The 12,958-nt window shown below is 33.9% G+C and overlaps 2 protein-coding genes across 2 annotated transcripts; both read left to right on the forward strand.

Moving 5' to 3' along the window:
* The first annotated feature begins 705 nt into the window (after positions 1-705).
* On the forward strand, positions 706-3,287 carry LOC149909148 (UDP-glycosyltransferase UGT5-like). Its single transcript, XM_090120279.1, has 4 exons — positions 706-1,566; positions 1,825-2,053; positions 2,323-2,539; positions 3,008-3,287. Exons 1-4 carry the CDS (start codon positions 706-708, stop codon positions 3,285-3,287), a joined length of 1,587 nt encoding a protein of 528 aa, XP_089976405.1.
* A 6,531-nt stretch (positions 3,288-9,818) lies between these two features.
* Positions 9,819-12,958, forward strand: LOC149909149 (UDP-glycosyltransferase UGT5-like). The gene is made up of 4 exons (XM_090120243.1): positions 9,819-11,011; positions 11,148-11,376; positions 11,767-11,983; positions 12,518-12,958. Exons 1-4 carry the CDS (start codon positions 10,151-10,153, stop codon positions 12,789-12,791), a joined length of 1,581 nt encoding a protein of 526 aa, XP_089976369.1. The 5' UTR covers positions 9,819-10,150; the 3' UTR covers positions 12,792-12,958.

Consider the following 12,958-nt stretch of genomic DNA (forward strand, 5'->3'; position numbering starts at 1 on the left):
CAATATTTAACACAAAGAATATTATTTGTTCTGACCAAAAACTAAAATTGACTTAGTAGGTAGTACACTGTTATTTTTTTTTGTTGCGATTTAAAGTGGTAAATCAAAGTAGGTACATGAGTTTTTCCTCTAAATAATGCGGCGCCATCTACGATCGCAACGTTATTGTATAGATAACGTTATTGTATATATATATATATAGAATAATAAAAATATATCGATGAATAAGTTTTTTGCATTCCCCACACTAATTCTCTAACAAATAGTTGCATTTGCCCCACAATCAGAAAAATAAGATTTTTCCTGAAAACTCGTTCTTGCTACACGGTAATCCAGTTTTAAATCCTATGAATAACATGAAATCTCATAAATATATTCTATATTCGTTGTTTTATATGAAATAGAAGAAGAGCTATGGCAGTTAGTTGCATTTACCCCCGACTAGGGGTTAATGTAACTTTTTCTACCAATTTTAGGAAATATTCTCACTACCAGTTATTTATAAGACTACTGTATTGCTTGATTGGTTGAAGATAATCTTGAATAAATACAAAAATCACTAAATGGGTCAAATAAATGACCAAATATAAAAGGAGATAACTGCAACCGATCAAACTTGAAACTTGTTATTTTTTAGTTGCATTTGCCCCGGTTGACCCTACATTGTATTGTCTTCATTACGAAGTTGAAACAATTAGGTTCAACATGCTAAGAATTATGGCCCTGTTTTTTGGAATAATGTACTCTCTTAACAGTGTATACTCAGCTCGTATATTAGGAATATTTCCACATCCAGGAAAAAGTCATCAAATGGCATTTGATCCGTTGTTAAAAAAGCTCGCCGAACGGGGTCACGATGTTACCGTAGCAACTTTCTTCCCATTAGAAAACCCCCCTTCTAATTATACAGAAGTAAGTCTTCAAGAACTTGCTGAATTGAGATTGGAGTCTTATGATGTGGGAACATACGAATTTCCGAGGTGGTTCATGAAAATACCTGTTATTGGAAGTATTATCGACCAATATGAACAACATACAGCCTTGGGAGAGGCAGCACTGAACATTTGCGAAAAGCTGACAAAATTCCAACCCTTCAACGAAGCACTGAAAAAAGAATACGACGTCGTAATAACTGAGATCCTAAACAGCAAATGTGTATTTGGTCTATTAGAGGTTTATGCAATAAAGGCGCCAATAATTGCGATGTCATCGAGTATAATGATGCCAGGAGATGCTGCATTAATGGGAGCAGATGATAATCCGTCGTTCGTTCCAGGAATCACTTCGGCTTATTCACATAGAATGTCATTTTTCCAACGCTTGGATAACACGATTGCATATCTATTATTCAAGAAATATTATGAAGAAATAAGCAGAAAAGAACGAGCAATCTTAGAACGGCATTACCAAAAAAGACTATCAGATTTGCACGTTCTTTCAAAGAATATATCGTTAATATTAATAAACACTTTCCATGTTCTTGATGGGGTGTATCCCAGTGTGCCTGGTATCATTGAAATTGGTGGGATTCATATCTCAGAACCGGTCGTTAAAAAGATACCCGCTGTAAGTATTTTTTTTTTTTCAAATTGTTGTTAAATTACACATTCAATAAGTTATGTATTTGAGTGATTTCTATATTAACGTTTTAGCCTAATTAATTTATACTTATACTTATTAATTCGTTATTACCTAATGAACCGTTTGTTTGACATTCATAATGCTATAACTTTTATAATACCAATGTAATGTAAATGTAATGTTATGTAATGTAAGTGTACCAAGAATAAGGAACGTGATTAACAATTTTGTTTAACATTTCAGCACATCGAAAAATTCTTGAACGAATCTGAACACGGTGTTGTGTTATTCAGCTTTGGTTCGCAATTAAGAACAACATCGATATCTCAATACAGACAAAATGAATTCATTAGCGCTTTTTCGAAATTGAAACAAAGAGTCCTCTGGAAACATGCAGACAGTGCGGATGAAGGAACTCCTGTTGGGAAGAATATTTTAAGAGTAAGATGGCTCCATCAATACGATTTATTGAGTGAGTAAATAGGTTCTTTCAATTTCCGTTGATGGTAGAGTCCATAGCGTTGCAACTTGCAAGGATGTTGTTTACGATTTCAATTTATTTTTTAACCGTCGCGACATCCCGAAAATGATTTTTTTAGTTCAACCGTTTAACGTGATTCTTTTTGTGTTTGACAGAAATTTGTTATCTTATCCTTTGTAAAAAAGAATAATTAAAGCTGTAGCAAAAGTTATTTCAAAAATTAAGAGAGCCTAGATCACTGAGCCTTATTTTCTTTACAGAGCATCCAAAAGTAAAAGTTCTCATGTGCCACGGTGGCAAGCTGGGTATAACGGAGGCTGTATCAGCTGGAAAGCCCATAATTGTAATACCCATGTTTGCGGAACAAAAAGTCAACGCAGAGGCGATCAAAGCTGCTGGTATCGGTGAAGTTTTATCTCTGCCACATCTCACAAAACAAAACCTAGGCACAGCCTTGCATAATGTGCTCAGTGAAAGGTAGGTTACAGTTTAAACAATCAATTTAACACGTGTGTACTTCTTAAGGTCGTACTTGTACTTAAAATCTATTTTAGATAACCTTAATGGTATAAATAAAATCCTAATTATAAGTTTCCGTGCTTAAAACTTTGAAATTTTTTTATTTTCTTGTTAAAACACAGACCGGATATTAATTCATACCATATGAATGACATTATTATCTAAGTAATTGATTTCTGTAGTTTTCGTTAGTTACTTCTAATTTTCTAATGTTAATGAATTGTGAATGGAAAAGTCTTCACGTGTATAAAGTACCCACACGTCATAAAACTTATTAGAAAATTTAAAATGTCGTGAATTTGATAAACATATTTATTGGTCGTGGAAAAAGAAAGGGATACGGTACGACTGTACGAAATACGAACTTATTTGTACCCATCTTCTAAATATAGAGTCAAGGAACATTATTGGTATTACATTTTTTAGAATGCAAGAAAGAGCGCGCCTCGTGTCCAAGATGTGGCACGACAGAGAATCATCTCCCCTGCAGACAGCAATCTACTGGACGGAGCGAGTAGCCCGCTGGGGACACCAGTCTCCGCTTTACTCCGAAGCCAGAAACCTCACCTTCTATCAATACGCTTTGCTTGATGTTCTAGCATTCCTCGTTATATTGCTTTCTCTAGTTATAGGCATCATTGTGTATACAGTTATTCTTTTTCTTAGGTTTATGAACAGAAGAATAAATAAAGAAAAGTGCCTGTAGATTATATGACTATTTTCAATATATACACGCAATGGGTCATAATAAAATTATGATTATTATGTTGAATAATAAAACCAATAGAAAATAATCTTGCTACCTACCTTCATAGTTGCTTCATACCAACGTTTTATATCCATAATGAAGTTTCATTGATTTGTAAGGAATTATTAAAGAACTAGCTTCCGCCCGCGACTCCGTCCGCGCGGATGTCGGTCTTCGCGTGGATGGTTTATTTCTCCATTTTGAGTAACTCTGACAATGACATCTTATAAATATCTATTGGACCCAAATACGGCTAGGCCTATAATAATACGGAACGTGTGTTCGCGGTTCTACACTCTACAGAACAACGTCTATGGATAAAACTGAAGAATTAAGATTAATTTTTTTTCTACGTATTTTTCCAGGATAAAAAGTATCCTATTTTACGCCCAGGATAATAAGGTATAATAATTATACCAAGTTTCATCGAAATCGAACCGTCAGTTTTCCCGTGATGCCTTCACATACAGACAGACAGACAGACAGACAGACAGACAGACATTTAATGCCCGTGCGAAGCCGGGACGGGCCGCTAGTATTAGATGAAACTTATAAAAAGTCCAACTTTTTGTGTGCAATAAAGAATTTTTCAAAAACGGAACATCAATGAAAAATGTTCCTTTAAAAATTGCCTAGATAAGCTTTTAATTTATAAACCAATTCTTCTTGTTAACGACGTATCAGGTTACAAAATTTTATTTTCCACTAGCGGTCCGCCCCGGCTTCGCCCGTGGTACATATTTACGTTTTCTCTACATAAGAACCATCCACGTACTTCAAGGAATATAATAGAAAAGAATTATCGAAATCGGTTCAGCCGTTCACACGTGATGCCGTGACAACGCGAAACGGGTGCGGACCCGCCGCCTTTTTATAGCTCCCGCCGCGAAGCGCGTCGAACGCGGCAACTGATACACAAAAATAATCCTTATGGCATGTAATTCACGCGCGATGACTTATAGCGTATTTCATGTATAACTTTGGTGTTTCTACACCGATTTACATGATTCTTTTACTATAACCTGCCCAGGAGTATGAAGAATAATTGTGCCAAATTTCGTTAAAATCTGTCGTGTAGTTTTTGTTTCTATAACGAATATACAGACAGACAGACAGACAGACAGACAGACAGACAAAAATTTTACTGATTGCATTTTTGGCATCAGTAGCGATCCCTTATCACCCCTTCATAGTTTTTTTTTTAATATATTTCATGTACAGAATTGGCCTCTCTACAGATTTATTATAAGTATAGAATATAGATGACTAATTTCTTTTTCTGCAATTAATCAGTTTACTGCTTGTATCATCGGATTGATTTGAATTTAAATTGAAAAAGAATCTCTAAATTAAAAACTTATCTAACTACATAATATTAGTATCTACCTACTGCAATACCTAATACTGACGTGTAAATAAACATACTTAAATACTGTATTTAAATTAAACTTGACTGTTTTGTATTTATGATGATTTTTATTCTCAAATATGTACTTCCGATATCTCATTAATTATGTGGAGGATTCTGCCGATCTGTATTAGCCTTCTCCCAAAAAATTAATATCTACATTTTTTTAAGTAATGTACATATTATATTCAGACAAATTATCAGAAGTTTCGGATACCACTGTTTATTTTAATACAAAAAAAATACAAACTATATTAACTATGTAGGTAGGTATTACAAATCGAAATTTTAGTTTAAACGTAAATTTGCCTCCTAAATAATAATTGTGATTCTCAAGGATTTTTTTTCTACAGTAGAGCTGACGGAAACAATATTTTAAAATTTGTCTTTCCTTGTGCTGATAGATAATATAGTCTGTTTAAACACTAGATAACATACTAAGTAGTGCCTAAAACTCATATAGAATTTAAAACAACAGAAATGTACGTAAAGGAGAATGGGCAAATTGGGCCTGAAACTTGGGCTAAGACCAATATACACGAAATATTGTTTTTGTGATAGATCATTACACATACCTTACGAAAAAAATAAAATAAAAAAATAAATCAACCGGGTTCTTGTACAGTCAAGGCAAAAAGTTTTATTTATTTGGCTATTATTTTGCGCACAATAACGGTGTTTTTAATTCGAGTGAAGTAAGTATAATCTAAATGTCACTGGAGTGACTGAGTTTAACCACAAAAAACGTCCAACTACGTTAAATTATAATAAACACGGTATAGGTACCTGTTACAAAACATAATATTAGTGTATTTCGGTTATTAGAAGGCTTAATATTAGTACGTATTTGTAAGTGAAAGTGAATTGGAGTAACATAAAGATATTGTCATTGTCTTATAACAGTTACTTATTGTAAAAAATATTATACACAAAGAAATAAAACTTGATGTGACTGTACAAAAACCCCGTTGATAATTTTTTTATATATATTTTTCCCGTTATGTATGTGTTATGATCTATTATAAAAACAATATCTCATGTGTATTGGTCCAACTCAAGGGTTCAGGCCCAGCTTCCATAGTAAAATGCCCATTCTCCTTTACTAAAACAATACAAGCATGTGTGCTAGGTACCTACTTCCTTGCTGATAAAGTGCATCAAAATATGTACAATAATTTTATTATTAGACTGATAATTTTATAAGGTAAAAAATGGTTAATAATATTATCTTTTTTCTTTATCTTACATTTGACTACTTATTTATTTTTCTTATCCAGAGTCTGAGATGTCTGAGATCATTTTAACTTTTTAAGATTAACCGAAGCTCTTTATATATTTTGTCAAGCGAAGGTTCGTTAGCCTTGGATTGAAATGGATATGTATCTTGAAATTAAATACAACATTCAAACAGGTTCAAAACAGTTTTTCATTTGGTCTAAAAAATAAGTACTTAAGTGTATATCTACATTCTACATAATAAAATTATGAACCGTGATTAAAATATTATAATATGTACTAGCTTTACACCCACGGCTACACGTTATAGTAAAAATTAACAGTTTATTATAGTGATATCTTACTACATTATAATATTGTCTATAGTAGTCTGTGCTACTACATAATATAAATGAGTCAAGGCGGGCCAAGCATCAATTCCTACCGGAGCGAAGTTGAGGGCACTTTGAGAGTCAACAAATCGATTGATGAAAAAAATTCATTTAGCGGCCACTTGGCGCCGTTTGAAAAGCTTGGCGTGGATTTCCTTAATATTTTAATTTTTCAGTAATAATTTTTGTTACGATGTCGGTGGTGTCATGAAAAAGTTGGAAGAAAATAAAATATGTATAAATCATTTATTTATTTTTCCTCACAATTCACAATCACACTTAATGTAACTACATGTACCTACATACAAATTAAAAATTAAATTATCAAAAATTTTCTAAGAGTTGGAGCAGCTGGTATCAAAAATGTTAAAAACACTCGTTTAAAAAACATGAAAATAGTACCTAAATAGTACCTAGTGTAATATTATAATATTTTAGATGATGCAGGTATACAACTGACAATGTTACTCTCTTGCATTCATAATAATAATTCCACTTATCTTATATCTGCAGGTAATTTTGTAAATTGGCATAAAAATATATGTTTAATAAATTTTTGAATAAGTCAACAACTGCACACTGCACACTGTAATCATTTATTTAAATTTTAAACTATAATAAACGCTCAATTAAAAACATGGTTATTGTTATTATGCACATACGTTGTAGAAATAAATTGTTACGTTGCTACGTCTATAAATAAAATACTTACTGAGCGCTTAAAATTTCCGTAAGCTCAATATAGGTAAGTAGTTAAAGGTACCAACCCTACTTATTTAAAAGTAAAAACGTCTTATTTCAAGGGTTTGATTTACATATAATATCATACACTAGGTTTCCGCCCGCGGCTTCGCCCGCGTTTTCAAAGGAAAACCCGTACCTATACCCGTTCCCGTTCCCGTGGGATTTCCGGGATAAAACCTACCAAGTTACCCTCTGTGTATGTGCTAAATTAAATTGTTATCGGTTCAATAGAATTTGCGTGAAAGAGTAACAAACACACACACACATCCTCACAAACTTTCGCATAAATTATAATATTACTTACAAGTAGGATTATATGAGGCTGTGAGGATAACCTATGGGCACGACACAAAATCTCTTTCTTTCTATTAAGTCTAAAACTAATAAGTCTTTTCTGCTGATATTTACTATATATATGCAGGATATTAATAAATCCAATTATAAATATACTGTAACATATACATGGAAAATATTGAATAACAACTTCAAACCATATAATAAGTCAGTGAATTTTACGTTCAATACCTACACACAAAGGGTCTCATGTTTTATTTGTACAAAGACGTTAAAGCAAAGACAGATTTTGAAAGTACCTACCGTAAAATTCTGAAAAAAAACTACGATCGTTTCGGTCCAAGGTCTGCATTCCACCAAATCGCGGGCGATTACCGTATTCGCGTATTCTTTGGTATTCTAAAACGTCTGAATAAAACATTACCGTATCTTTAAGGGGGCGCATAAAGCAAAATAACCAATCTTCTATTTTTCTCGCGCTCTTTTTTTCTCGAGATAAACGTTTGATTTTGTCACGATAAAAGTGGTTTATCGCAGATAAAACCAAAACTAAAAGTAATTACACAAAATGCTCTGACAAATATCTTGCAAATGTTTTAATATAATTGTTTATGAAAAAAAAATCATAATAAGTATTACCATGTCAAGTAGAAAACGTAAAAGTGTGAAAATTAGAGCTAACTTGGTGATTTTTTTTTATCGAGTAAATTTTAATATTTTATGTTTTTGATTAAACAGAATCGTTGAACATATCATCTAGTTTGATATATATTTTATTTTTTAGATTTGGTCTTGCATATTACACGTATCATCTAATAGAAGATTGGTTATTTTGCTTTATGCGCCCCCTTAAGTGCATTCATTATGCACTTATGCCCAAATGACCAATCAAAACGGATATAATAATAGATACTGGGCGTATTCAGAAAGAAAGCTTGAAACTTATAAGCGCTTATAAGCGCTTATCGGCGCTTATAAGCGCTGGTAACCCGCGCAGGAAAATATATGAGCATGCGCTTATAAGCGCTGATAGGCGCCGACAAGTTTCAACAAGTTTCAACAAACTTGTCGGCGCCGATCAGCGCTTATAAGCGCATGTTCATATATTTTCCTGCGCGGGTTACCAGCGCTTATAAGCGCCGATAAGCGCTTATAAGCGCTTATAAGTTTCAAGCTTTCTTTCTGAATACGCCCTATACCTAATCTATCGTATCTAGTAGTTATCGCATAAACCTCCAAGAAATTTTGAGGTACTTTTTCCTTCATTGGTCCTTACCGATAGAGAGCAAAGCTCAAACTGCAATCCTTTTTTTTGTGTGGTGTTTCTCAATGTTAGCCAGAAGGGCTTCTACATTTTAACGCGGACGCGAAACTGCAATCCGTGAGAGGCGATTTAGCACTAAATTCACTTTCCTAAAATATCATCTAACAAAAACGTTAATTTTTTGAAGCAAAATTTAAGAACACAATCATTACAGCTAAGCCGAAAACTGATAAAAAAGCAAGGAAACGTTACGCCAATAATAAAATCAAAGGGCACAATAAAATGCCTTTGACCAGCATAAAATCGATTGGTGTAAACCTTAAACATTTTATTTCTACATTTAGAATTAAGGCTGTGATGTGAAAATTAAATAATAAAGAGCGTGTGTGCCGAGCCCACGTGTCAGAAGTGAAACTTCTTTGGCAAGATTCAAAATATATACCAAAATTGTCGCCTCTCCATGACGTGACGGTATTGTATATACCATAAAATAATAAATTTCACTTTCATTCTTATTATTTATAAAATATTGTCTGCAATAGTCAAATGACTAGGAAAATTTGATCTTACTAATTTTCCTAGTCATGACGTGGACCTGTGGTGGTCATGTGCGTCATGGGGTTGACGCAAATTCACATACTGGGTCATTAATCCCATAAGCAGAAATTATCCTTGTACTTGAAAAAATACGATTTTTATAAGCAATAATTTTATTTAATTATCCAAACCTGTACCTACCAATAGTGTATTTAAAACAAAATGACTCTTTGCTAAAAGGACTCGTTGCTCTAGTTGTGGTCAGGATTAAACCACACATTAGGAACTACTTTAAACGCTCAAGGAGCACTGTTTTGTCGATTTGATTAGTAAAACCCGGCTAGAAGGCGTATATATATGTTTAATCAAATGAATGTTTAGTATCGTTGGCAAAAAATCTCATAGGAGCAAGTATTACAAGTTTAAAACCATATAGAATAATGATAGTATCGCAGATACTTGATAGTTCGTTAGATATTATGGTTGCGATACGAGATATTATCTTTGAAAGCCAGGTTCCTATATATACGTAATATAAATTATATTTATATACTAGAACAATAGATATATATATATGTAATATGTTAATACAGCTTCTAAACCAAAACTAAGTTTCACGCATCATCGCTTTAAATATGCCGTACGATGGCCGCGTGCCAAACGAAAAAGTAAAAGATTTGAGAAGAAGTGTTTAAATAGGTTTGCTTGGTGTCAGGTAATAAGAAAGAAATATTCAACAGCAACCGTTCTATTGTTATATTCCCATATATATTTAATGTGCATTAAATTGTTGAATACCTGAATTCGGTGGTGACAGTGCAATTAAATCAGTGCATGGAAAAAAGGTTTTCCAATGTGTGAGCTGGGACCCTAAATTCATCTTGCAACCTTCAATGTTTTATTTCATAGAAGTGGACGACCGCCGGCCGTCACGCCTCAGTCTTAAGTTGAGACACTAAGGTACAGCATGCCTCGGACACTAGTCTTGCTTATAGTGATATCGTTCTCTCTTAGCAATGTGTACTCAGCACGCATCTTGGGATTATTTCCGCATCCGGGAAAAAGTCATCAAATGGTGTTCGATCCGCTACTAAGAGAACTCGCGGAACGCGGTCACGATGTTACCGTTGCTACTTTTTTCCCAATAGAAAACCGAACGAGTAATTATAAAGAAGTAAATCTTCAACAACTTGCCGAATTAAGATTGGAATCTTTTCATGCAGGATCATTCGAATTTCCAAGTTGGTTTACTAAAATACCAGTTATTGGTAGTGTTATCAACCAATATGAGCAACACACTAACTTGGTTCAGACAGCAGTAGAAATTTGTGAAAAGTTGGTGAAATTTCAACCTTTTAACGAAATTCTCAAACAACGATATGATGTCGTGATAACTGAGATATTTAATAGCAAATGTGTACTCGGTCTTTTAGATGTGTATGGAGTGAATGCGCCAATAATTGCAATGTCATCATGCCCGCTGCTGCCGGGAAGCGCGGGAAGAGTGGGAGCTGATGATAATCCCTCGTATGTTCCTGTAGTTACATCAGAATTAACTCACAGAATGACCTTCTTACAAAGATTAGAAAACATGATAGCGAACGTATTAATAAAACAAATTTATCAGGACGCATACAGGAAGGAACAAGCAGTCATTGAAGGATATTTCGCTAAAACAGTAACGGATTTGAGCGTTCTTGCAAATAACATATCGTTAGTATTAGTAAATACGTATCACGTTCTTGATGGAGTATATCCCAGCGTGCCGGGAATGATAGAGATTGGTGGAATTCATGTTTCAAATCCGGCCACAAAGCAGATGCCCAAAGTAAGTAATGGTTAATTTAAAATATGAGAGAAATATTGGAAATTATCATTATAGTTGGAATTATCATATGCCAAGCAAAATTTTCTCATCTCACAAATTCTTCAAAATCTTTAAATGTAGGTATTAAATATTTCAGTACATCGAAAAATTCTTGAACGAATCTGAACATGGTGTTGTATTGTTAAGTTTCGGCTCTCAATTAAGTTCAACATCAATATCTCAATATAGACAAAATATATTTCTCAACTCGCTTTCGAAATTGAAAGAAAGAGTTCTTTGGAAGCATGCAGACAGTGCTGATGAAGGAACTCCTGTTGGGAAGAATATTTTAAGGGTGAGATGGCTACCTCAAAACGAATTGTTGCGTGAGTACTTATTGTATACTTACATCTTTATCGAATGCAATCGATAAACAATTTATCAAACGCAGCTCAATATTAAATATTTTATAAAATAAAAATAAAATAAGTTGCCCTGCTTGCTTAAGTACCACTCTTGAATGTTTCTTTTTTTTTGTCTTATATTTTTATAATATTCAGGTCTTTAACCGCAAAAATGTTACCACTGTGCATTATCGTAGCCTTAATTTCCAGAAAACTTAAGGACGAATTATGCCAGTAGCAATTAGCATTACCTATAGGCTATAATATACGAGAGCAGATAAGTTAACAAGCGTAACACAGCCGACAGCGTTGAGTCAGGAAAATTGTACTAACTACGAAAAATAGTTTTGCTCGACCTTTATCTTTTTACAGAACACCCAAAAGTGAAAGCCATAATAGCTCATGGCGGGAAGCTCGGAACAACAGAAGCGGTATCAGCTGGGAAACCAATGGTCGTCATTCCTGTGTTTGCGGACCAAAGCCTCAATGCAGCAGCAATCAAAGCCGCGGGAGTAGGCGAAGTTATTCCCCTCCCACAGCTCACAGAACAAGACTTAGATACAGCCTTGCAAAAGGTGCTAGGTGAAAGGTAGGATATTCTTAAAAATTTACTAGGTAGACCATATGTGCAATTTTAAAGGTCGTTGTTGTCCTCACGATTTTATTTTAGATAACCTTAATGGTTGTATAATAATAAAATCTTATTATTAAACTTCCGGATGTCTTGCATTGAACTTTTTATTTTATTTCGGTGGGTGATTGCGCACCCGTCGATTTACAACTTAGATAAATGATTATTAAACTGCCATAAGCCAGAATTTAATTGGATAATTGTGCCCGGGGTGCTAATTTGTGTTTTTACATTGTAATTAATAGAGTTTAAAATAGACTGAGCTATCATAATCTATAATATCTTCTTATAATATAAAAATGTGTTGGCAAGCGCATAACTTGAGAACGGCTGAACCGATTTCCTTAATTCTTTTTTTTTTTGTTATTTTGCTTGAAGTATTCCCAGGTTACGTAATTGCAATATATGCCCCTTTTTTACGATCATCTATGCTACCTACTGAAAAATTTAATCATATAGTTACTAGACTAAATTTGATTCCTTTTGTTCTAGAATGCAAGAAAGAGCTCGCCTAGTGGCCAAAATGTGGCACGACAGAGAATCATCTCCCCTGAAGACGGCAGTCTTTTGGACGGAGCGAGTAGCCCGTTGGGGACACCAGTCTCCGCTTTACTCCGAAGCTAAACACCTCCCCTTCTACCAATACGCATTACTAGACGTTATAGCATTCCTCATATTAATGATTTCTGTAGTCATAGGCATCATTGTATATGCTGTCTTAAGATTCAAGGGTTATGGAAAATTGAATAAAGAAAAAGTCCATTAATATCGTGCTTGCAAATAGCTACTAAGAATTCTCATTTCTCGTTATTGTTCTGCTGTTTGAAATAAAGTATATATAAAAGTTTATTTTCGTACTAGAGGCTAAATAAGATTAAATATAAATTTGCGCTGAGGTTTCACTCGCGATGTCTTCACGTTTTTACCGATACG

This window comes from Colias eurytheme, chromosome 4 (genome assembly GCF_061535395.1).
Source record: "Colias eurytheme isolate Ceu_HAF_F1 chromosome 4, ilColEury1 Martin Lab GWU primary, whole genome shotgun sequence".
Taxonomy (NCBI): domain Eukaryota; kingdom Metazoa; phylum Arthropoda; class Insecta; order Lepidoptera; family Pieridae; genus Colias; species Colias eurytheme.

Coding starts and splice junctions, on each gene's coding strand:
- LOC149909148 (XM_090120279.1), top strand. CDS start 706: ATGCTAAGAATTATGGCCCTGTTTTTTGGAATAATGTACTCTCTTAAC. Junction 1,567..1,824: donor TCGTTAAAAAGATACCCGCT/GTAAGTATTTTT, acceptor TTAACATTTCAG/CACATCGAAAAATTCTTGAA. Junction 2,054..2,322: donor CCATCAATACGATTTATTGA/GTGAGTAAATAG, acceptor TTTTCTTTACAG/AGCATCCAAAAGTAAAAGTT.
- LOC149909149 (XM_090120243.1), top strand. CDS start 10,151: ATGCCTCGGACACTAGTCTTGCTTATAGTGATATCGTTCTCTCTTAGC. Junction 11,012..11,147: donor CCACAAAGCAGATGCCCAAA/GTAAGTAATGGT, acceptor TAAATATTTCAG/TACATCGAAAAATTCTTGAA. Junction 11,984..12,517: donor CAAAAGGTGCTAGGTGAAAG/GTAGGATATTCT, acceptor CTTTTGTTCTAG/AATGCAAGAAAGAGCTCGCC.